This window comes from Lonchura striata, chromosome 3 (genome assembly GCF_050655825.1).
Source record: "Lonchura striata isolate lonStrDom1 chromosome 3, ASM5065582v1, whole genome shotgun sequence".
Classification (NCBI taxonomy): Eukaryota; Metazoa; Chordata; class Aves; order Passeriformes; family Estrildidae; genus Lonchura; species Lonchura striata.
The window spans coordinates 14,512,937-14,537,964 of record NC_140705.1 but is presented as its reverse complement, the minus strand read 5'-3'; the positions used below and the strand labels follow the sequence as shown (position 1 = coordinate 14,537,964).

Sequence of the window (25,028 nt, the reverse complement as noted above, 5' to 3'; positions counted from 1 at the left end):
ATGACTTACAACACAACATCTCAAAGTATCTTTATAGCCAAACCATGCTGACATGGACTGCACAGAGGAATTACAAGACAAGTGGAAAAGCTGCTGGAGTCATAGCCAGTGGTTTTAAGTTCAAAGCTGACACACTGGAGGGTAGGATGGCTTCTATGAGTGACCCAGACAGCATGAGTAACGAGTTGACAGGAAGCTCACAGTTCAACAACAGCAAGTGCAGAGTCCTGTAGCTGGGATGAAACAGCACCACAAAACAGAATAGGATGCACTCACCACCTAGAAGGCACCATGAGAAAGACCTGACAGCCCTGGTGGACAACAAGCCAAGCAGAGAGGAATGAGGAGCCAGCCTTTGCACTGACTGTGCAAGTATGCATTGGTAAACGCACAGCCCGTAGGTTGAGGGAAGTAGATTTCCTCCCCTATCTGTCATTTGCGAAACCATATGTAGAATACTATGACTAACTTTGGGGTCCTCAGTGCACAAAAAATACTAAAAATTTCCTAGCTTCATGAAGACACCAAGACGCTCACATGATGCTCAAGAGAAGTTGAGAGAACAGGAATAGTTCAGATTAGGGATGATTGGTCTCAATGGAAGTTGTCATGAGGTTTTATGTCTAAGGGGTACAAGTGAAAGGACAAGAGTCACCAGACAAGATGAAATACTGGAAATCCTCTTTTGTAGGAAAAGAATAGTAAGAACTGGGGAAAGGTGCAGACTGTCAAGTGGAGCTGAAAAACGCTATCTTTGGAAATTCTCAAAATTCAACTGCACAAGAACCTGAACAATCTGATATAACATCAAAACTGGCTTGGCTTTGACTCGGACCTACTGGCCTCCAGAGATCATTCCTAACCAGTGGAACACAAAAACACAACTGTAAGTTTCTTCTGAGGAAAAGACTGGATGTGACAGGGAAGGGGAGAGATTAATGTTACAAGGAGGGAATGGTCTGCTAGTAAATTGTAAGGACAGAGGCAATTAAAATCTCCAAAAGTAAACCAATCTGCTACATTCAGTGTACTAATAAGACCAAATTAATTCAGTGTGTCAACAGGAAGAGGAGTTGAGAGAATTGTGATTTTGTTTCCACACAGAATCATGAAAGCCTAGACCAAAAGTAGAGGAAAGCAACAGTGCTTCACCCACACCAAGTTTATTATTTTTGTTAATAGTATTAACTAATTTTGCAGACTGCAAAGGGAGTGCTGCATTTGGAACTGAAGATCACAAGCCCTGGCACTAGACAAGGAAGATAAATACAAATTCACAGAAGGCAGCAGTAGAGAAAGAATATCAGAAAACTTGGAAGTGACAGAGAATGTGCAGTTACATGTTTGAATATAAAGTTAGATCTCACTAGACACAAGGATGACATGAGTTTATTTTAAATGTTTCTGACATATTTCAGTGTTTTCAAATATGTGAAATGAGCAAGGATCTAAACACATTGAAAAAGCAGTGTATAGTTTTACACAGCTCAATATCTAATAAGAAACTCACAGGAATACTTCTGTAGAGGTAGAAACTATAAACAAAGTTACTACAGCTCCAGTGAAACTCTTCAAGCCTTAAATAATGCAAACAAGCAATAAAAAAACCAAAAATATGTGTAACAACCAACTGAGGAGTTACTAGTTTTATCATCCCTGTGATACACTGAGAACAGAGAAATCCTATGTGCTTTGCTAAAAGATGAATAAACAGACTATTTCAAACAGCCCTTTCAGTTCAAAGGGACCCACAGTGACCACCACTGAAATGGTCTATTTCAGGGCTGATCAACAGTTAAAGGCTGTCAAATGCCCCTTAAACACTAACAAGCTTGGGACATTGATAATCTCTCAAGGAAGCCTGTTCCAGTGTCTGACCACCCTCACAGTAAAGAAATGCTTCATGTCTTGTCTGAACCTCCCCTGATGCAGCTTTGGACCATTCCCATATGTCCTGTCATTGCATCCCAGGAAGCAGAGTTCAGCACTTCCCTTTCCACTTTTCCCCTCTTTAGAGAGCAATGAGGAGGTCACTCCTCCTCCTCCTTTAAAATTTAATAATCTCAGTTAATATTATTACCACATAGGGATGCAAATGTTGCAAAGGTATCAGTAACGCAGATGGATTGTCTATTTTGGCACAAAATCTTATGGATATGGAACAGATAATCAATGCATGGAACTAACCTGAAACAAAAAACCGGGGCACAAGAAGGCAAGCTTAGATTAACCCTGAAGCCATATCATAATTGCAACATACTGGATCATAAGATTTAGTTCACATATCATATAATGTGATCTAATTCAGGGTTCAGGAGTCCTTTCCAAAAGCAGCCTTCTTATAGTGGTCGAACTTTCAGATTTCACACAGATGAGTTTGAAAGTTTTGGTATCTGTATGCACAAGTCTCATGAATTTGCAACAGCACAAAGCCCAGCAGAAGAAAAATGTTATGTTTAAAGGAAGGCATTAGTTGGATTCCCTAGTCCCAGGATGCAATGGAATCTTATAGAAATATTATGACATTTAAGTAGAAGTCCTAAAACATGAGAATACCATCACCTATGATTTAGTTATCTTCATTAACACAGGAAGGACCAGATACAAAGAGTCTTTAAAGACAGCTTTTGATTTACTATTTGAAAATGACATTAGAACTTTTAAACAAATCAAATTTCACTTTCTGAAAGGGCAGAGTGTTTCAATCAGTTACTGACAGCTGGCAGAAAGAATGTGGCTGAATGTTGCAAATGCCTTTGAAAATGGAAAAAATACCTGTCTAGGACAGTAAAGGGTACTGGACAGAGGAAGGGAAAACCCAAACTTTTCTACCTTTCAAGGTAAAAAAAAAGTTAATCTGCAGGATATTTTATCTTAAAAAAATGTGTATCAAGTAGTTCTGGCGAGTGTGTGTATATATGATGAATAAAATTGCAAGGGAGTGCAGTTTTATCCCACAGATCAGACACAGTCAGTCAATGAGTGCTGCTATGGAGTACATGAAGTCAAAAGTTGCTGCCCTAGGCAGAAGTCCAGCCAGAAGTTAAACTGAAGTACAGCCAGGAAGTGCTGCAATCCCGCAGCTGAACAAAACCCAACAGAAAGTACACCAGAAAGACTGACGTAATTAGGGCTGCATCTGGTGTGTGGTCAAAGGTGTGTGAAGAAGAAGCTGCTGGAGACCTTGCAGAATCAAGAGGAACTAGATGGCACAGCTCCAGATAGGGTAATGCCTCCTCCCTCAGAGAAAAAAAAGGGGAACATGAAAAATATATTCTCTTACATAGATGGAAAAGAGCAGAACACAGGGAAACAGAAAGTGGCAGCCCTCTCTGGCTTACAGAGACCACATCTCTAATGTAATGAAAATAAGCCTGATGGCAGGGCTGAATTGCTTTGTATCTACCAAGTACCCAAAAGGGAATATGGTTAATGACACTGACATATAACTTGTTTATACATCTAAGACATTCTGTCTTACACACTGTGGCTTCCATGTTCTGCTTTGCAACATTGGTTATTTGATACTTCTCCCATCCCTACTCCTACCAGAACAATATCATTAAGAATGGAACTGGAGCCCAACCTGCTAAGGTGACTTTGAAGATGTGCCTTAGAGAAGCCAAGAGAAAACCAGAGGAGCAATTAGCTCCTTAACTTAGTGGAAGTTCTATAGATTCTGGCTGGCATCTGACATTTCATGAGTGCTGCTGACAGGAAGCCCAGAGCACACAGAGCTGCAGGATTCAGCAACTTCAAATGACATAATACAATGCAAGGGAAGGAGCCAGAACTGTTGATTTTGCAAGGAATTAATCTTAACAGATGCATCTTCCAAGTAAGCAGTGCCTGCTTGGAAAGGAAAATGGCCAAAGGAATTTTCCAGAGAGTCTATTCAGGGAGTCTAGAAAAACTGGTGTACAGGTGCCACATCTCTACTAGAAGTCCCTTCTACTGTAAATACATCCACTGTCACTACATTCTACAAGTCTGCCAACCTACATTAACATCAGCAAATCATTTTAGCAACACAAGTTTCCAACTCTTGAGTGATGCTCAATAATGCATAGAAAAATTACTGATCCATTTAGGGAGTCAAGACTTCTGGGTGATACAAGGCTTGTTGATGGTACCCCTCTCTGTGCTGCTCTTTGGACTTATTCAAAATCCATTTTTTGTGTCCTTCTATTCATGAAGATTATAAATGATTAAATGTTTCCAACTATTGCTTAAACATGCTATTTAACTATTTCAGACTAAGTTTCATCTGAATGGGAGACCACCAAAAAAGGCACAAGCCACAAAGATATGATTTAACACTTGGGAAATCTTAAACAGCAGAAATACTGACTTGGAAAAATACTCAACCTACTGTCTTTGCCTGGATGACTGAAAAGACCAAGAAAGATTTGTTACAGCAAGCCCATGCTGAAAAACTCAGTTTCCTTTTCTAAAATAAGCTAATTAGTTTTTGGTCTCAGAGGACTATGAGATTCCTCTCATTGTTTTGGGAATTAAATATTGCATTATGCTTTTCTGTTCCATGAATACTCTAAAAAACAGAGCAATTTAAATCAAAATCTCAACAGCTGATTAAAGCAACAGAAAAGGAACAAAAAGACTGAAAAGGAATAGCTGTATTATGTCAAATATTTAATATACCTCTTATTACAAACACAGGCTACACTTATGTTCGAAACCTTAGACAAAGTGACAAGAAATCAGAATAGTAAAGAAAAGCAGGCAATCAAACAATTTCTTTCCTATTAAATGAGCGAAGAGGCTGCTTCGGTGAAGTGGTCACAGAAACAGAACACACCAAACTCCTATGGTATGGACAACTAATAAACTGCTTTTTTGAAATACTTGAAACATTTGAGTTTCAGCTTGCAATTATGAGTTGAGCCGAACATAAATTAATGCCTCAGCTGAAGTGCAAGCTATTTTACTTTTAAATTTAAAAAAACTATTAATAAAAGAGTAACCCGAATAGTAATGACTTGATGTAGGTTGAAAGTAGGGTGTATGCAAACCCCTAGGATTGTGATGGGAAAAAGAAAATTAATCTCTTAAAGTGTTATTGTGAAAGAAGTAAGTGATTAAACTGACTGAAAGCATGATGATTGTTTCGTGTTCTTCGCAATTTCTGCAGACTTGTGTGATGAGGATGAGAAGAATTGCAGTGACTGCTTTAGCTGTCTCCCTGTGCAGCAAGCACAGTGTAACTCCCAGGCGGCCCTGCCACCTCTCCGTGCTGGCCTCAGGAAGCCCTGGTGCAGGCTCCAGGCCCCTGGCACAGACTGCTCATCAGAGTTTGTCAGAACCTTTTGACAGCAGTTCTCAGCCGGGCATTTGTGGCAGTTCTTCAGATGCTGAGAAAAATTACAAGAGACAAGAACTCACTGTTCCTTACCCTAAGAAGGCAGCAACTTAAGAGTTCTACAAATTCTCAATAGAGTTCCCAACTTTTCTTCCAAGCCCAAGGTGGCAAGAGGCTTCAGCAAGCACGTGCCACACTTTTTCCAGTGATGCCTGCTACCCTGAGAACAGTTTCCAAGAAGACGCAAGCTATGGGTCTTCTTAGAAATTTTAAACTGCATAAAATGGCAATGTCAATAAGAACTCGGTTGACCTGTTTTTTCCTGTACCTGAGTGGCTCATTTTGTGCTAGCACATGTATCAGTGAAGTGAAATGAAAATCAGAATCTGGTCTTTGCTTTTCTTTTGCCTGACTAGTTTTAATAAAAAGAAAAAATGAAACCTGACTGTCTGCATTAATTCTGCACAGTTCGCTGTGTGTGGTATATAACAAACCACATAACCTGTGTCGGAAGACTTTGAAATGAACCACCGTGGCAGGATTGATTATTTCTTTTGCAATATCAAAATATTATCAGCCTCAAATGTTTACAAAATTCTCATTTCATAATTTATTTTTTCCCAAAGTGTAAATCACAGAAGACATGCAGCACTATTTTTATTCTCTCCCAGACAGCACAGAAACAGGAGAGAAGTTACATGTGTGATTCTTATGAAATATGCACTGTCACATGATATGTTGGCCAAAATAATCAGGTATTGCATGCTTTTTTAAAGTTCAACATGTAAGGATGAAGTGCACCTTTGAAAACTCTATTAACTACTGTGAATTTTTTGTAACACATCTCAAAATTCTTTTAACTAGTATCTGGCTATTTCAACTGTATACTGTCAGCTGATTTAACAATAAAAATGCAGTAACAAAACTGTGACAAAAGTATATTTTCATGTTTCTGACATTGCTGGTCACCTCCAGGTCATATAAGATACTTAAAAATATTTACAACAACAGTGATAGATAACCTAGAGGAGGAGAAGGAGCAACAGCCTTTGAAAAAAGGGAGACAGCCAACAAGAATATTCAGGGGCTGCAAAAACCAAGCAAACAAACAAAAAACAACCAATCAAATAACAACCAAAACCCCAACCTGCTCTTGAGGTTAAATTGTTTTCCCACAGTTATTATTTCTAATAGTCAAAAGACACTAGTCTTCTGATCAGAGAAAGGCTTCTAATTTTGTTCTACTGCAAAAATAGTAACGTAAAAGCATATATGACCAGCTTATAGAAGTTGCTGATAAATGTTATTTATGTAATTTTCATAGGTGTTTCCCCTCATTTTACACATACAATGCTCAGTTGCAAATAACAAAGATAATTAAAATGCTGTTACAGACCCTTTCTTTCATAAACACCCACTTGAATTCCCTTGAACTCAAACTGAAAATAATCCCAATGCCTCTATGTCCTAATCTGCTCTTTCTTATTTACTGTATTTTAAGTGGTTTCTCCAAATGAGACTTTACTGGCAACTGTAAAAGCTGTATGTCCATTTACAGGGCTCTGCTAAACCTATGGAAAAACACTGAATTCCAAACAAAGAACTCACCACAAATTACTACACCAGCCACTATTCAAGTGAGGAGTGTGAGTGGATATTCCAAGGAGTCCCAGGGCAACAGAGGGCAGACACATACAGCTCTTACCAGTAAAGAACTTAAAAGGAGTTGCTAATAAGACTGCATCTGCAGAAACCTAACCTCAACATATGCAATAGAAAAGTTGTTTTTTTTTTTTTTAAATATATGTATCTCAAAATAAACTCACTACAAAGCATTGTTATTCCAAGAAGGTTTATCACTGCAAATTACAAAATAATCTGCTATTTTTACAAGAAAAAATGTTCTGCTTATATACAATAATAGAAAACACTTCAAAACCATAAAATACAGCTACTCTGGTGTAGAATCATATGCTTAATAAATTCCAAGATTGTGTCTCCAATTAATTTGGGGAGAATCACAAACATTTATGGAAAGGTTCAAAAATCAACCAACAGATTTTAAGGTACAACAATTTAGTTTTAAAATCCCACAGAAGACTTCTCTGTTAGATGAAATATGACTATATAATGTTGATTTCATTGTAATGAAGTCCTGAAGAATAATAACTAGGATATACTTAGCAAGTTATGTAGCTACGCATACATAAGATAAGAAAATAACATAAAGGGATTTTTTCAACTGTATTTAGGAAAATAAAAATCTAGTATTTTCCAACATATTTTCACAATATAACAACTCCCTTAAATGAAATTTCTCTCTGTAATAAATGGTCTTCCAAAGCCTTCTGAAGCTCAGTTACAAAAATTAGTAGAATAACCATGAGCAATGCATTTCTTACCACTCAACTTCTTATGATTGAGATCACAACAATGTCATTGTTTAAGGGCCACTTGCAACTTACATCTATTTAAAAAATTATCAATGTTCTTGTTCTTCCTCAGCGCTGGATAATCCAAATCAAGGACCAAAGAATTCAAGCCATCCTGAAAAAAAATAAAAATAAGTTAACTGAATTCTAAAATTTCAAGTAACAACTTACTTAAAGTAACTGCACTGAGAGTGATTATACATTATTCAAGCAGGCATTACATTCCTAGTAGGCAAATCAAACAAGCTCTCAAGTATGTTTATAAACCAGCAGAGGAGCCAACAAACTGACTGGCTCCAAGTTCTATAAACAGTACTGCTGTATTGCCACTGATTAGTGGCACTGGGACTTAAACTGGAGTAGTAGTTTTAATCTTAATCACTAAGTAATCTTACTCATTAAACACTGATTTAAGATACCGAGTTCAGTCAATCCATTTTTCTTACTTCTGTTACACTTTTCCTGCAAAGACTTTATGTTTGTATATCCATATTATTGCTTTGATCAAAGTCCCTCTACCTTCTCATTCTGGGCATACAAAAACCAACCACATTTTTTTTGGAAGCAAGACACGACTTAAACTTAAGAAGACAATTCACCATGTAATTCAGGCTCACAGCACTAAAATACCTTTTCTAAGTGACTCAACAGAACATGAGCCAGAACTTTACATGCCGTTCTGCATTATCAATGCCTCAGCAGAATACAATTGAGAATCCTAAAATGGAAAGGGATGAGATCATCAAAAAACTAAACTAAAAATAGCATTTGAAATGTCTGTTACAAGACTTTACTCAATTCCACCTTTCTGCAACCTGGAAAAACTTTAGAAAATTACTCTTCAAACACAGAGACCTTTCCAGTTACACAGGGACAAAAAAAACCTAAAAGTTAGTTTCAGATACTAAGAGGAGAATACACCATTCATTGTCAGCAGCTCCAGTGTTCAGCTTGAACTGGCAGCTTTATTCATTGCTTAAGGACAAAATCCTGAGACTGCTTTTTCAGGTTTTTGAGCCTTGACAGGGCATCACAGAGATTTAAGTCAGAGACCACATCATGTTTATTAATAGGCAGCCAACAGAACTAGATAGCTTTTCAGTCTTCTTAATAACAGAGGCTATTAGCTAACAACCTGCTGATTTTACATTTGTTATTAATATATCTGGGAAGGTATAATTTATTGCAAATATTACTGAAAATATTGTATTTATTTTAATAACATATCTGGAGAGATTCAAAAGCAAAGCCTAGGATTATTAAATACATTTTGAATGCCACTTTGTTCCTAAATAAACTAATAAAAAAATAAGACCACCTCATCCGTGGCAGTATCAGTTTACACCACAAAACACATTAATGGTTATGACAATTTCCAAAATAAAGAGATTTTATTTATTTATTTTTGCCTTCTAACAAATGAAAATGTCTTGCAAAGTGTCACAGACACATTGATGGAGTATGGGCTAGGCAAATGATTAAAAGCTGGTTGAAAGACTCTGCCCGAAGACTGATCAGTGGCACAAAGTCCAGTCGGAGACAGACACCAGCAGTGCATCCCTGCACTGGCACTTCTCTTGGACAGAGAAGGTTTTCACAAAGGTCAATGAGAGGAAAAGCCAAGTCCTGCTGCTGGAGAGGAAAAACCCCTGGTACCAGGTATAGGCTGTGGCCTAACAAGCAAGAGAACAGCTTTGCGAAGAAGCACCTGAGGGTCCTGGTGAACAACAGATTCCTCTCTACTCTGCACTGAGGAAGTCCCACCTGGAATGCAGTGTTCACTCCTGGTCTCCCAAACCATCAAAGGCAGGATGAATCCAGCAAAGGGCCAGTAAGATTAAGGCACAAAGAACTGTGACTCTGCAGCCTGAGAGGCAAAGACTTAGGACAAGGGAGCTCATCAGTGTCTGTTGGGAAGGACAGAAGAAAAGGCGCTGCTCATTGACAGGACAAGAGACAATGGACATAAGGTAAAACACACAAAACTCTATTTGAACACCACACTTTTTCCCTGTGAGAGTGGTCAAGTACTGGATGAAATTGCCCACAGAGGCAAAATCTGACATGGCATGGTCATGGGCAACCTACTTTGGTAGATCCTTCAGTGAGCAGGGTGTTGGACTAGACAATATCAAGAGGTCTTTGCCAACCTCAAACATTCTGAAACACGTATAATATTTCCACTGCTGCACAGACAAAAGGTGGAATTTTAGTCTTGATTCTATGTACCCTTAATTGTTATGACAGTCTTACACATCAAATTTTAGAACTTCCTACCAGAAAGCATAAGACAGTGTAAATAAGCAAACAGAAACTCAGTCAAAAAGGCACATAGTTGCTTTAATAATAGTAAATATAGGAATTATTTCAGCCTTGACCATAATAGTTCCTGCAAGACACATTAAGGAGAAAGGAGTGATGCACCAGGACATCATACGCATCTTTCAGAGCGACAGAAGATGACTTCTATCTGTTCCTAATTTACATGACACTTTTACAGAAAATACAATAAAACCAAACCAAAGTAACAAAGTTGTAATAAACTTACGGATTAGTCACTACATGAATTGGACAGGTAATGCCCAATAATCTGGACAAATCCAACAGAAAATACTAATTTGAAATTACTTCCTGCAAAATAGTGTAATAGAATACATACTACTTTTGACTTGGCAAACACCACCTTCAAGAAAGGGTATCTCCTTCTGCAGCACAGTGTGTCTGCAGATCCTCACCCTGCAGCATGGAGAGAAGGACCATGCTGAATGCCCACTGGGAACAGCTGGGCCACACCTTTTAGGATTTTACCTAGCTCAATAAGTATCAATTTCTATTAGATGGCAGTCTACACCAAACTCCAACATTATTCTTTCACTTCTACTGAGAAAATTCTCTCATGATAACTAACAATAGGATAAGAACTTAAAGGGAGATGTAAAAGCACTCTGTGCTAACAAAAATCAAAAAGGCGTATTTCTCTTCTTCCTATTTTGAAGGGGAAGAGAGGTGAGGTCACCTGATGTCTTAATACTTTTCATGTGAAGATAATTTAGTGGTTGACAAGAAACACATATATAGTGTGTCTAACTTCCATTTTATGCAAAACATCAGGGGAAAGAATAGTTATTACCCCAACAAAATTTTTAGTGAAGTTGGATTACAAGGTCCAAACCTATCATACATGTTCCAATTTAAGCTGAACTGTATATTATAATTTCAGCTGTCACTTTTTTCCCACATGTCATTCTGATTCCATGGCTTTTTCATGGGCTATACAAACTGAGAAGCATATTTGCACCTAATTTTTAATTAGCTTTTTTTGCCTCTTTTTCATGGACTTCAGGTAACAATTTTCAAAAATAGTTATTAATGAAAGGAAATATGAGAACAACACAACTGACTATTTTACCTCTTTGGAAATGTCCTAATTCTAGAACGCAGCAGATACAGCTAGTGTCAAAGAGAGGTGATCATCAACAAGTAACAGAAAGTGTGTGAAATGGTTTTTAGCCCTGTGAACAAATCTTATTATCATATTCTTTCAGAGACAAGATTTTAAGCTTTTAAACAAAATTTTAATGCAAGAGATTTCAAGTTCATATCAACATGTAATTTATTAAAAACTTGTCTTGCACACTAGCATTTTGTCAGAAGTTGTTTCCTTAAAGCTTTACATTTTCATTGAAAGATCTAATTTATATCACTTAACAGAAAAACTAACTACAATTAAGAAGCTGGGTCAAAAGATTATGCAGTAAAACAGGCAGTTGGGACTGAAGAGAAGTAATCCAGGAAATGACGTCTCCTCTGTCTAGGCCTCACAGATAAGTCACTTGAACCAGGAAATATGCTATTAAAGGGATTTCACTGCTCACTTCCGCTTTCTGCTATCACAAAAGACTCTGAGCTAACAGGCCAAAAATAGCAGCTTCCAAAGCAAATGCATCACCGGCAAAGATAGATCTGCCCCCATCAAAAGCCTTTTGCTGATGGCAAACACGCTGAAATGTTCTCCAAGAGAAAAGACCAAACCTGATCTATTTTGCAACACCCTCCGACTACATGAGAAGCAGAGCTCTTGGCCACTCTGCCAGCAGTCACCCTCTGGGGCCAGCATGGAGCTTGGCTTCCCCAGCAAGCAGTTTGCACTGTTTACCGACCTGAATGAACCAAGGGAAAAACAGGCAAGAAAAGTTCATGAAACACAGGAACTAAATGTTTATGTTCTTCTCTGACAGAAGGGTCAGTGATAGGGAAAAATACTAGTAGCTTCTCAATAATGAGCTTAATATTAATACCAGGCAATCCCACAGAACCCTTCTCCAAATTAAACCATTCTGTGTTGATAAGAGTTTCTGATGTTGAAGTAACTGTCTGAACTTGTCTAACATTGATATGTGCATGTAAACTTCACTGGCTGTCAAAAGCAGCTTAGACTATTTTTGATTTATTCCTTACTTTCATTATGTGAAAAAAATAAAACACAAGGCCAAATAGTGGATGACTGAACAGAAAAGGTATCAGTTACTTCAGGAAACAATTCATAATCCTGAAATAACTGGAAAATATAAAAAGCCTGATCTAGAGAAAGATGTCCCTGCCCACAGACAAAGGAGTTGGAATACATGATCTTTCAAGGTTCCCTTCCAACCTACACCCATGAGATCCCACGGAAATTTCACTATAACATTATTTATTAAAAAACTAAAACAATATTCCTTTCCTTTTCCAAATCACCAAATAAAATTTAATAAAATATGCTGCAGCAAAAAGTAAGGATAGAAAAGTCTTGTAACATCACATTGCATTTTTCTAACTGGGCTTAAATGCTTTTAGAGACAGAAGTACCCAAATCTAAAAACACAGGATATAAGACTCTTCCCCAGTACTAAACCTCCACTGTGTTCTTCCATATGCCAATGGGACCCTTAAATAATTCTGGACTTTCCTGAGCAATTAGTTCTCTCTATAATACAGAAGCTACATTTGGATGCAAGGTGAACAGCTCAGTAACAGCATACAATAAGAAAAACAACTGAAAGGTTGTATGCAAGGCAAATACAGCCTTTTCCCTGCTCAGTGATCTCTAGGATATGTAGCAATTCACTTTTCTCTTATTTAAGTGTTAGTAATCAGTATGTGAAGGAATAATCTGGGCCACGATAATGCAGCCAACATTTACTGCTGGGAGGTCTTGCTATTCTAGTTCTTTAACAGTTTTACATTAATTAACAGGTTTTCTTTAACAGTATTGAGTATATACAGTTTAGAAACCTAAAAGCAGCTACTGTCCGCAAATGAGTATGTAAATACTTAACAACAGGCTTTACTTACAATCTGATTTCTGTACATGAAGGTAAACAAATGCTGAAATGGTTTTGATGTTGTCTACTAGTAAATACAGGCAAATATTTCTTCATCATACAAGCAATACTCCTCAAGACATGTTCTCTTATGTGCTTCATCTTACATGCATATTTTAATGGTTTTATACATTTTCCCCTGCTATTCGAAAGGCACAGTGTGAAAGTGCAATGATAACAATAGGATGGTAACAGCCCAAAAACAGCTTCCTTCTGAATAGTTACAAAAGTATAATCACAAAATTGTTCAAGATGCAGCAAGACAGACATTAAGAAACACCAAAGAGGAACAGTAAAAGCATGTAAATTATGATCAGGAAGGCAAAGGGCTACAATGAGTTGTAGTTTACAAGAGACAAGAGAAAATAATGGAAGATACTTTATATTAAGAATGAGCAAAAAAAAAATCCGTTAAGTTACAAAAAAAACAAAGAATGCACAGAAGGTTTAAGCTTTCCATGCTTTCTGGAATAAGAACGAAAACAAATCCGAAAGAAAATCATTTATATACATGAAGAAATGTGCTGAGGACAGCAAGATACACTGAAATTCACTCCCCCAATCAATTTACATTGAAAACTCAGGAGAACAGGAGAGGTCAGCAGGACTGAAAAGGTTAAATCAAAGATCCAGGGTTTAAGGATTTTTTGTATTCTTTTCAAAGATAAAATGCAGGACTCAACATCAGCATTGGCAAAGTAAAAAAATATGGTATAGGAAATCACGGCGAAAAGGTCCAAAAGATAATTATTAGGAGGCTAGTAATTATCAGGATTTGGAAAAGTGTGTCAAGAAGAAATTCCCTGGGGTTTGTCCTTTTTCAGTTCTACAGAATATTTTCATTGCCACAACAAAGCAACAGAATTAGAAACAGACCTATTAAGAATTAAAAATAAAATAAAATAAATAAATTCAGCAAACAATATCAAGCTTAGAGTTTTGAGCACAGGCTTTTTACTGCATTCAAAATTACCTCAAAATAAGGAAAAAAAAAACCTGAAAAAAATACAGCCAGATGCAACTAAATGTACAAAAAGGGAAAAAAAAAATCTCAACTAACATATACTTTTGAAAGAAGTTAAATGCAGAATATAAAAATTGAAATAATGACCAAGCAGGAAGAGAACGGAAAATGACGTGGGGTTGTAGCACACTAGATGCATAAACAATGCATAAACAGGAGGTGAATTGGATAAAACCTCACAGAGAACTAAGACTCTTTTGTAAATAAAGATCAGAAATCATTTGCTGATATTGGCACAGCCTAAGCCAGAATATTGTGTCAAGTTCTGTGAACCCCTATATAGACAACTGCAAAAGACAAGCTGGAAAAGAACTGCAGGGAAGTTAACAAGAGCGGGGAAATGATAAGCAATTTATGCTAAAATAGGCTGTCAGGACCAGAGACTTCAGTCTTTAAAAAGGTTAGCCTAAGGAGACAGGACAAGTTCTCCAGAACATAAAAAGCTGTAATGAGCGATGCTGATGACAGACAATTCCTCACATTCCCCAAAACAGATAAAAAATTAGCTGAATTAGGCACAAAGGTTAGGTCGCATATTAGGGAGAAAAGTTCTAAACAGTAGTGTCCTAAAAAGTAATTAATAGTGATAAACCAACAATGCAGCTCCTCAAGGGAGTTGAGAAATCACCTTCATGAGAGATTCACAAGCTAGAGAAATATTTATTACAGTAGGTCCAGCTACTGTGGATCCTTTAGCAGTGATCTCTAAAATTCCTTCCAAGCCTACCTAAAATCTCTTCACAAATTATTGTAAGAAATACACAAAAGCAGTAAATCAATCCAAAGAAAAAGGACTGAAAAGGGGAGTAACCCAGAAGCCCTGAAGATACAGTTTAACATTATTCACTTTAAAAACCTCCAAAAACTTAACCATTACAAAAATGCACATTTTTTTCCTCCAAATCGGTTGTTGTTGTTTTCTCTTTAAGATTTAATAAAATACAACTGGTCTTGCATGTGTTGCTGATTATCACTGTAGCCATGGAAAATTCAGTAGATCAACATAATTTGCTTTAATCTGAAGTCACTGTACATTTCCAGGTTCCTTGGCTACTTTTGATTTTAGAATTCACACTGCTCTTAAAACATTAATGTGCACCAAAGCCCAGAACTACAAACCTGTTAAAATTACACTAGAGATAACTTCCTATTCATTGGAAACCCCCAAGGCCCTTATTAGCAATCTTTGCTCCTGAACAAGAGAGCAAGAGCAGGATGGTAATTTTGACTGTCACTTTCCCACAGTCATTTATGCACCAGCTCAGATGGAGTTTGCCCAGGCAATCAAGCAAAACAGTACAAATACTAGAACTGCAAAAAGACTATCTACAAATGCACAAAAATAAACCCATGCCTGGTATTGTTTCTCTGACATCCTGAAGAAATGGAATTACCTACTGTTTCAAGAAAATGCAACACAAATCCTTTTATTCATTTCTCTTTTCTCAAAAAGGGCTTCCAAAGGCTACAGCTGTTGGACTCAGAGGTAACTTGGTTTTGGATAAATGTATTTCCTATATATTCCTTCATGTAATGCTGATGGTTGTATTATATTATTTATTTTTACTAATCTATTTAGCAAACATAGATAAATAAGATGCAAGTACACAATCTACTAACTAAAAAGGACCATTATTAGGGTAAACAAAAATTGTAACTACCTCTATTACAGTAACTGGAGCTGTAAACATAGCTTGAAAGAAAAAAAATCAAGAAAAAGCCTAGCACCCTCCTCTCTTAAAAGCATGATAAATTATAAATTATAAAAGGATTTGGGTTTTTTTGTAATCACTGATTCAGAACAAATAATTATAAAATTTCCCTGTACTAAAAATAACAGCAACTGTTTAAAATCACTCTTTAAAACACTTCTAACAAAATAAATAATGGCCTGCCCATCATGTTACCTCCTGCCTAACTTCAAATTTGATGTCAGCAGCATATTCTGTCAGCACCACGTATTTCTTGAAATGTAAGTGCTGTACTCCACCATAATTCCATGAGCCCAGATTTCCAGTTAAAGTGATGAATAAAACTGAGGTAATTAAAATCACATCTAACTTTGGAGTACAGAATTTGGATGCACTATGGAAAAACCTACACATAAGTATGTTAAAATACATAAATATTTAAAATGTTTAAATATATAAAATAACAGATGCAACACTTCAATTCCAACTCCTGTGTAAGGACTTTTAATCGAACATTGTAGATTTTAAAGCAGAACAGTAATTTTTCTAGATGTTTTCTGCTGGAACTCTGCATACATTCTTCTAGGGACTGACTAAAATAATAGTTACATAATTTGTAAAATCCATGATGATGAGGTATTATCAAAAACTGAAGTTTTCTCATTAATTTTAATAACAAAAGAATATTTAAGAGGTCAACAGCCTCAACCTCCAGGAATGTAACAGTTTGTCTCTCCTGATAAGCCCAACTAAAAGTGTTTGAAAACTCTCCACCCAAACATGGGAGAAAAACAAACCCTGATGTGCCACGTCACTGGCTCTCCTGTATAAAAGAGACTGGATTCACACTCAGGACAGACATTAAGCAGCCACTTTAAACATAGATGACCTCTAGAGGTCTTCAAAGCTGAATTATTCCATGATGCTACAATTACTTTTGACCTGAGCATATGGCAGATTAGCAACATTAAAATCAGTTTTCACATCAATGAGTCCAAAAACTTCTGTTCTTGCATCAATAAAGACAGTCCTTGAATGAGCAATTTCTTTACTGTAAGAAAGTATGAAGTAAAGCAGTAGAAAAGAACTGTTGACAGGAACTTGCTATCTGCAGATTTTGAAAGACTACTTCAGCAAGCCTAATGAAGTGAATGCCTATTGAAATCTGCTGCTATAAATACTCATTTTCCAAGTTTCTGAGCAAGAAGTTGATTCTGTGCACAAATCTATATTAACTAGCTGTTTCTTCCACAAGATTAGTTAAGACCTTCACATTGCAAACAACTGCTCCCCAAAGCTGTGGGTAGTCTTTATTAAGATCTTTGGGTTTCTTTCATTGAAGAGGAGGTGACACAAAGGACCACGGAAGAGAGCAAAAAATTTCTTTCTGAAGGATTTTTTCAACTACTTTAACAATAAATTAGATCAGTAATGGAAGAACTTTTATTTCTTTAGTCACTAAAATCTAGTTAATGTAAAGTTTAAAAGACATAAGGTAACTGCAGAAACTTGTTTTAGAAGCTGGTAGCATGTGAATTCATTACAAAATTTAAAATTTCTATCACAGTTGATCACTAATTCAGGAAAATAACAGCTCTTGATTTCTGATCTGTTTATCTAGCCATAAATTCCACTCAGTGGGTGTTGTTATAGCCTCTGCCTTATGAATCAGTTTGCAGAAGCTTTTAATGCTAATTGCGAGTTATATCAGAAGGAACTGTATTTAAAAATAAACATTACATAATACTAAGATACCCAAGAAAAAAACATAAACTATTGCAGCTTGAAGAGACAAATACAAACAATAAACACTTGTGCTTGTACACAGCACCTCAGTTTAGCCTCAGTCAGGAAAAACACCATCTTATCAGTGCCTGTGAGATATTCAAATGTCATGTGTGACCATAATAAAATAAACATATTACCTCACTTTGGATAGTATAAAAAATCCTGTGCCATGCATAAAAGAGCATGACTTGGAGCATAACAAACAATGACTGTGATTAAACCTGTTTCTCTGAAACTGAGAAGCATTTAGTGTGTCTGTCGCTAGAAAGCCAGAATATACACAGATGCATGTACACTCACACACAATGACAGGCTCAGGTCCTCAGTAAAGGGTATGAAAGGGTATGAAAAACAAGAACAAAAGCTCCTATTAATAAATCAGCAACGAAAGAAAGTAAACGGGGGTATACTGTCTTGGTAAAGCAAGAGATCTGGGGACAGAAAATGAGCACTTCATGCCTTTTTTGCTGTTGTTCCCTAGGACATACAGAGCTCCACCTCAGGCAGCCTCACCGGATCCATCTGAGGGGCGTGAAGGAGTCAGTCAAAATCATTACCAGGCTGCTCTCTACCTCCTCTGAGAGGTCACAACAACTGGGGGGGGGGGGGGGGAGGTTGTCTCCTGTTAAATAGAAAAGGATAAGTTTTCTGCCCATGTTCAACAAAGAGGACCTGCAGAAAAACAGGCCAAAATTCCAATTAAGTTCAGGCCCCTGGACACCATTATCAATTAAATGCAGAATAAGATAACTAAATAAATTGATCTGAAGTAAATTGTACATAATCAACTTGTCTTCTCTAAGGAGATGGCTTTTTCAGTGCCGAAGGAGTAAGCAGTGTTGTTTATTTTGTTTATCTAGACCTCAGCAAGGTATTCAATACAGATTCCTGCAGGAATTGTATGGGCCACTTGGGTACTCAAACAATCAGTTGGGTGGAAACCTGGCTGGATCATCCAGCTCAGAGTATCATTGTGATCAGCAGAATCAAGTCCAACTTGGCACCTGGTGACCACTTAAACCCACTTATTAAACCCAGGGGTTAATAATGGGAATGATACTGGGACCAATACTGTTTGTTTTTACTAATTACCCAAAAGCTAGGACACAGTGTACCTTCAGCAACCTAATGGATAACACAACCAGGGCAGTGGCTGATACACTGGAGGACAGAGCTGCTATTCAGAGGTACCCAGAAAGGCTGGGGAAAATGGGCCGAACTGCCTCCTGCAGTGACACACAGACTCCCACATGTGGGATGGAATACCACCACACACCAGGAGAGGCTGGCACTTGCTGGCTAGACAGTGGTTTTGAGGAAAAGGAACCGAGGGTCCTGGTGAACAAAAACTGGTCACAGGTCAGCAGTGGGCCCTGTGGCAGAGTATGTGACAGACACAGGTTGCCATATGGAAAAGTGAACTTGGCTACATTGAAACATTTTCTTCACCACTGTCAAATGTTGGAACAGGTTGCCCAGAGAGGATATGCCATCTCCACGTTTAGATATTTTCCAAGTGAAATTCTTAAACATCATCTAATTGAAGCTGATAATGAATAACTCGGCAGTTTGGACCAGAAGACCTCCACAGGTCCCTTGCACCCTAAATTATCCTGTGATAGGAACTGGTATTAAATTCTGGAAAACAGCTACAATTACTGACAGGGTGCCATGTGCATCTCCAGAAATACCACAAATTATTTGGCTAGACATTGCTGTCAGAAGAGCTGACAGGATATTTTGTGAAATAATATTTCATCGTGAATTGTATTATCACAGTGTCATTGATCATGGACTGGGGCCTGTCTGTTCTGTTTTGTATTGCAGTCAAATCTAAGATAAGAGATGCCTGATGGATACACACAAATTGAAATAAGCAGAGACAATATCAGACAGTATCACAGGCATTCAACTAGAACCTGGTCTCCTACGTATGTGGTGACTCAGACTTCCTGGCTAGCTGGATCCCCATTAACACGAAGATGGAAGGCAAATGAAGCCAGCATGCAAGACAAAACAGAAGGGAAAGGTTTATTCACATCATAGAACTTACTGCCACGGGATCTTTCTGCTGCCAAGGAGTTTACATTGGGCCGAAGGCTATTTGATTCAAGGGAGATAAAGCAGTCAAGGGCTGAGAGACAGAAAACCACCACATCTGCCTCAGAGATTCCCTGAGTTGCACAGTCTCTCCAAGCTGGGAGAGTGGAATTGAACAGGCAGAGCCCTTCTTCTGCACTCTGTCCCAGGCACTTCTGAGCTACTGACTACTGCTAGGAACAGCATTGTTAGGCTGGAAAAATTCCTAATTCAAACTAGCAATGGAAACTGTCTTTTCATGCTCACACAAGGTGCTTTAATCCCTACAAATAATTACATGGAAGTACGACAAGTTTCTTTCAGCCTACATATTACATGCTCTGGACAAAAGAGAACATCATGCCACACCCAAAAGTATACACAGAAAAAGAGAAGAGCTTCAACAACAGAGACAAACCATTCTGAAATCAGCAGTGCATTGTATCTTGCTTGTCATCCTCCCAACCTGAAAGAAGAACCTTGACATTTTGGGCTGGAGGAGTAATTTGTTGATGAGGTGGTGATTAGTCAGAGATTGGTCTCAGACAATCTTGAAGATCTTTTCCAATCTAAATAATTCTGTGACATGTGAGAAAACAGAGGCTGCATTCAGATGCCAGTTCCAGCAACAGCCAAATCAAGGGCTACTGCTACAAAGCAGGCTATGAGCTTGCAGAAAACATTTGAAAGGACATAGTATCAGCCCTGTGCAATATAACAATTTTTCTCATCTTTGAAATATACAACAAAAAACCTATTAGCCATTTAGTAATGTTTTAAAGTCATACTGCATCTATTTTAAGCCAACTTTTACATCTTGGGAGTGGCAGTACAACTGCATACACATACAGACATATTAGAAGGGGAAAAAAAATCAAAACTCAGAGGATAAAACAGAACAAAGGTTGACTGCCCAACCTTATCTCACTTCCCTTTTGACATGATAATCCAGCATGGAATGGGTGGCTATGCAACACTTTGTGCACTCTTTCCTGGACACTCTTGCTCAGTGAAAACAAATCAAACAGAATTCAGTGTTTAAAATTTCTCTTGGATAGCTTAAAAAAATACTTTCAGGTACACTCAATGTTCTAGGAACTTGACTCCCACTACTGTACAGACAATGCAAAAAACACTCACACTGCAGTTTCTGAAATACCATGACTGATTATCAATTTTACAGCTGGTTAAACCTCATTCTAGTTAAAAAAGGCCATTTGTTTTGGTAATACTCTAGATGGTAACTCTGAAATAAAGTGGGACACTTGGTCTGGAATTTGCATAACGAGTTCCCAGAACATTCCTCTTCCCAGTGTTCCAGCTGTAGGTGCAAATCAAACAATTTGGTGTGCCTATGTATACAAGAGCTTTTTGTATGCATTTGTGAAAAGGAATGACATCAAATTGGCAAAGGAAACTGTAGTCCTTTTAGAAAAGACTTAAAATCATAATGAAGTTCCTTAGACTTCTACTGCTAAGAGTGAAAATTATTTTAAGTTATATCCGTACTTTAAATGTAAGATTTATCTTTAAGAGAGCTCTAGTGTCTTTTTTTCCCAGACATCTCAATTCTCAGTATCTGAATTTCAAATAGTGTTATTTGCACAATTTCACCAACCTAGGAAATTATTATTTTCAAATACAATTAAGACTTGTCTCTACTAACACAAACACTACTGTAAAATTCTGAAATTAGAGCAAATATACTTTTTTTCGCAGTAATGATTTTATTCCTGAGCGATTGTAAATTCACTCTTCTGTTCATTATGGATGAAGTAAAAGCAAAGGTTTTGCTTTACATATGCACATCCATGAGTAATGTGATTTTCAGATGGACATACAAGTCTCTAAGCTCTTGAGAAAAGATCTCATCCAAACCCACCACATTTTGAAGTTGATAAGCACCTTTAGTCTTCAAGAGAGTTCCTGGCTCCCAACTTCCTGTACACAAACCAAGAGGTGGAGTTACACAGGTGAAAGATAAGAAGATCCCATTTTAATTTTCATCACTTAGAGGTGCAATGACCCACCATGCAGCTTACCTTCTAATACTTATTTCTAAATTTTGGTATCACCCTACACTGCACAGTATGCAATTCTATATTTAACCCATCTCTTCACTCAGAATGCCATCGCTCTCCGTGGAAATACTTTAGTTACATACCAAAATAGAACTCCTAGAAGCAGCAATCCTTAATTCTGACTCATTGATCTCAAAATATAATTTCAGTTCTTCGAAAGCATATACTTAATTTCATTACATGCTCAAATCACCCATGTTTACATGTACTTTTCAGAAACACTGAATTACAGCTACCACAACAACTATTTATGAAAATTCATTAACGTGCAGCTAATCTCTACTATTGTGTTTGATTCCACAGTGGCTTTAATACATCTGAATAACAAATCTGTCATGGAAACCTGTTTGAAAAGTACATATGATTGTATTTGCCTAATAGCAGCAACATAAAATTTCTTCTACAAAGGATAGGCAAAGAAGTGTTAGGCTAAGAAAAACATGGTCATTGAATTAGAATATATTTAAGACCTAGTATTGATGAAATATTGATGAAAGTTTGGCTGAAAGAAGCTCACGTTTGCTCATACAAATGTGAAGAATGAAGATCCACAAAGATCTTCCTGGTATTAAAATAACAAAAAAAAAAAAAGGTCAGAGTTTTAGCAGACATAATGCAGACAAGAAAGGTGGTCAATAGTTAAAAAGATGAAAGGACAGAGAAAGATTACAGAGGGAAATGTCAAAGATCATTTAAAACACATTTTGAAAGGAATTCTACATATTATCACTTAGACTTGGGCAAAAGGAAGAAAGGAGCAGCTAAAATTATTATGGCTTTTTCAGTCTGAATGGCTTAATTCCAATTGTAAAGCAATGTTTCTGCACTGACTTTAATTCCCATTACTACTAAAATATATGATAAATTAGATACTAAATTCTTTACACAAAAAATAAAATTAATTAAATGGAAATTAATTCCCTAACTACACCATAGATTGATAATGTTGGACAAACCGAGGCCAATTATTTAAAAAAATTTATTTCTTGTAAAATTCTAAAATCATACTAACACAAACTACTGCTAGAATTCTAGAATTGGTGTCAAAATTCTAGAACTAGTTCTGGACTTTAACAGCCTTTGTTCATAAATTTCCTTAGTAAAAGGACCATATTGGGTTTTTTTGCAGGTACTCCTACACGGATATGTAAAAAAATAGTCCACAAAGCATTAGAAATTGAACCAGATTTGACAGCCTCTTATCTGAGTTCTTCCCAGTATCAACAAAGAACCATGTGCCGTGAAGTTGTTCGTTGAGCCAGTAAAATAGATGACTTTCAGGTCACTCACCAGTACATGTACATCAACATAAGTATGATTCATGATTTGTAATTTGTTTCCAGAGTTCCTCACGCTACATCCATGTGAATAATGTGGGGGGGGGAAATAATCTGAAAATGGAAGTTTATTGTTTTTTTAATGTTAGGTTAGTGGTTGGACTTGATGAACTTAAGGGTCTTTTCCAGTCTTCATGATTCTACGAAAAGCAATCCAGTAGGCTTACAAAGCAAGAGTATGGGATGGCAGCACCTCCGATGTGACAGCACAGACAAATGGGAAGCCTTTCAGGTAGACAGCACAGGCTGAGTAGGGTACAGGTCAAACAACAACAACAACAAAAAAATGGGTACAGGTGAAAGAAAAAAAACCTCAACTCTAAGAGTATAGTCTTCTGCCAAGAGGACAGCCCTGATTTCAGAATCACAAATGCCCTGAGTTTCCAGAGAAAAATATTATATAACAAGCCAATGAAGTCTTCCCTGTGCAGATACCCAAAGCAGTGGCTGAGCCTCATGCAGACTATAGAGCTGTATTTTATGGCTATGGCTGTTTCTGAGCAATTACCAGCAGTGAAGACAGTGCCTGGAGTGCAGCTTAACCTTAACCCTGCACTGCAAAGCAAAAGGTGGATGATCTCAACAACTGCTACTTGCATGTCCCATTGCAACTTGAAACGTAGACATGTCTAGGCGGAGACTTCTGGTGCACCACAACACCAGTGTAGTGATGCAATTCCTTCCTCCTCCCACTTATGAAATTTCACTCTATACCAATGTCGTAGCTCCTATCTTGTCCATTCTGCAAACACAACACTCAGCCAAGCAGCTAGCATGTTTTGTTGGGAAATAGGATCAGTTTAATAAAAATGCTGCCTTTTCCATCCCTTTGCTAGGCACCCTGTCCCCTGCAGCTCACAGCATATTGCTGAGAACAGAGAGCAGTGGTGGCCAGGGCAGGACACAGCCACTCTGGTCCTCTCCTCCACACTTAAAGCTATGGTCAGGAGAAGAGACTGTGTCCCTTTACCCACTCAGGAATTAAAACCAGAGTTCCCCCCCTATGCCAAGAAGTCTTCAGAGCTGCTTCCAAACCAGTATTTGCTGGCTCTTCCTGCTACATCATGGCAACTTCTCCTTGCCTCAGAATTATAAAGGGGAATATAAAAACCCACACCTCCAAGACAGCACCACATTTTCAAAACTAGGAGACTGTTCTTCAGCTCCATATGAAAGCCAATGCTGCCCTCAGACAAATAGCCTTTTCCTTATCTCAGACATGGAATTCCATTCTAACTGTACAAACATTACCCTTCTTTACCAAAATGTAGTTTACCAGAATTCAGGGGTATTTGCTAGAATGTACTGTTTTACAGATCAATAATTAACAAGAATGCTGATGAAAATATTAACTCATTCCCTTTGTCAAGCACAAATATTTTAAATATGAAACATCTTACTAGCACAATTTTAGATATTCTGTATTTTTAAAAAGTGCTAGGGAAAATCAACTATGGGAAAATTAGCAGTAAGTATGTAGAAATCATTCTGAGCTGACATTTCCTAAAGTCTTCCAAGTTCTGAAGCCACCTATAAATTTGCAACCTTGCTTTCCTATATATTGATTTCAACCCCCTCAGTTAACCTCAATTAAGATTGTATGTGTGAAGTTTACAGTATGATATTTTAACCTTCTGAAACATTTAAGAAATTACAATCATATTTCATTTAAAAAGTCTTCCACTCACCACAGGAAGTAGCTCAATGAAAGCAGAATAGGGTACCTGCCCACTCCTAGGAACAGCTGCTCAAACACTGTCCTCTAGTAAGTACATGATTAAATGGGAAGTTATTTAATTTCTTGATCAGCCTCAAATTTAAGGTGGTACATAACACAGAACCATCTGCGTGAGAGCTACCATGTGAATGTTTCTGTGAAAAGCATGACTTTTTAACAACATAATGACTTGCAA

At 37.4% G+C, this 25,028-nt stretch overlaps 1 protein-coding gene across 6 annotated transcripts in view; it reads right to left on the bottom strand.

The window, feature by feature from the left end:
• The window catches only part of ROCK2 (Rho associated coiled-coil containing protein kinase 2), a 94,435-nt gene that overhangs the window by 46,808 nt on the left and 22,599 nt on the right, over positions 1-25,028 (bottom strand). For all 6 annotated transcript variants that reach the window (XM_085576272.1, XM_085576275.1, XM_085576273.1 and 3 more), the window contains exon 2: positions 7,786-7,867. In XM_085576272.1, coding sequence (XP_085432398.1) covers positions 7,786-7,867 — 82 coding nt within the window. The remainder of the gene's footprint in view (positions 1-7,785; positions 7,868-25,028) is intronic.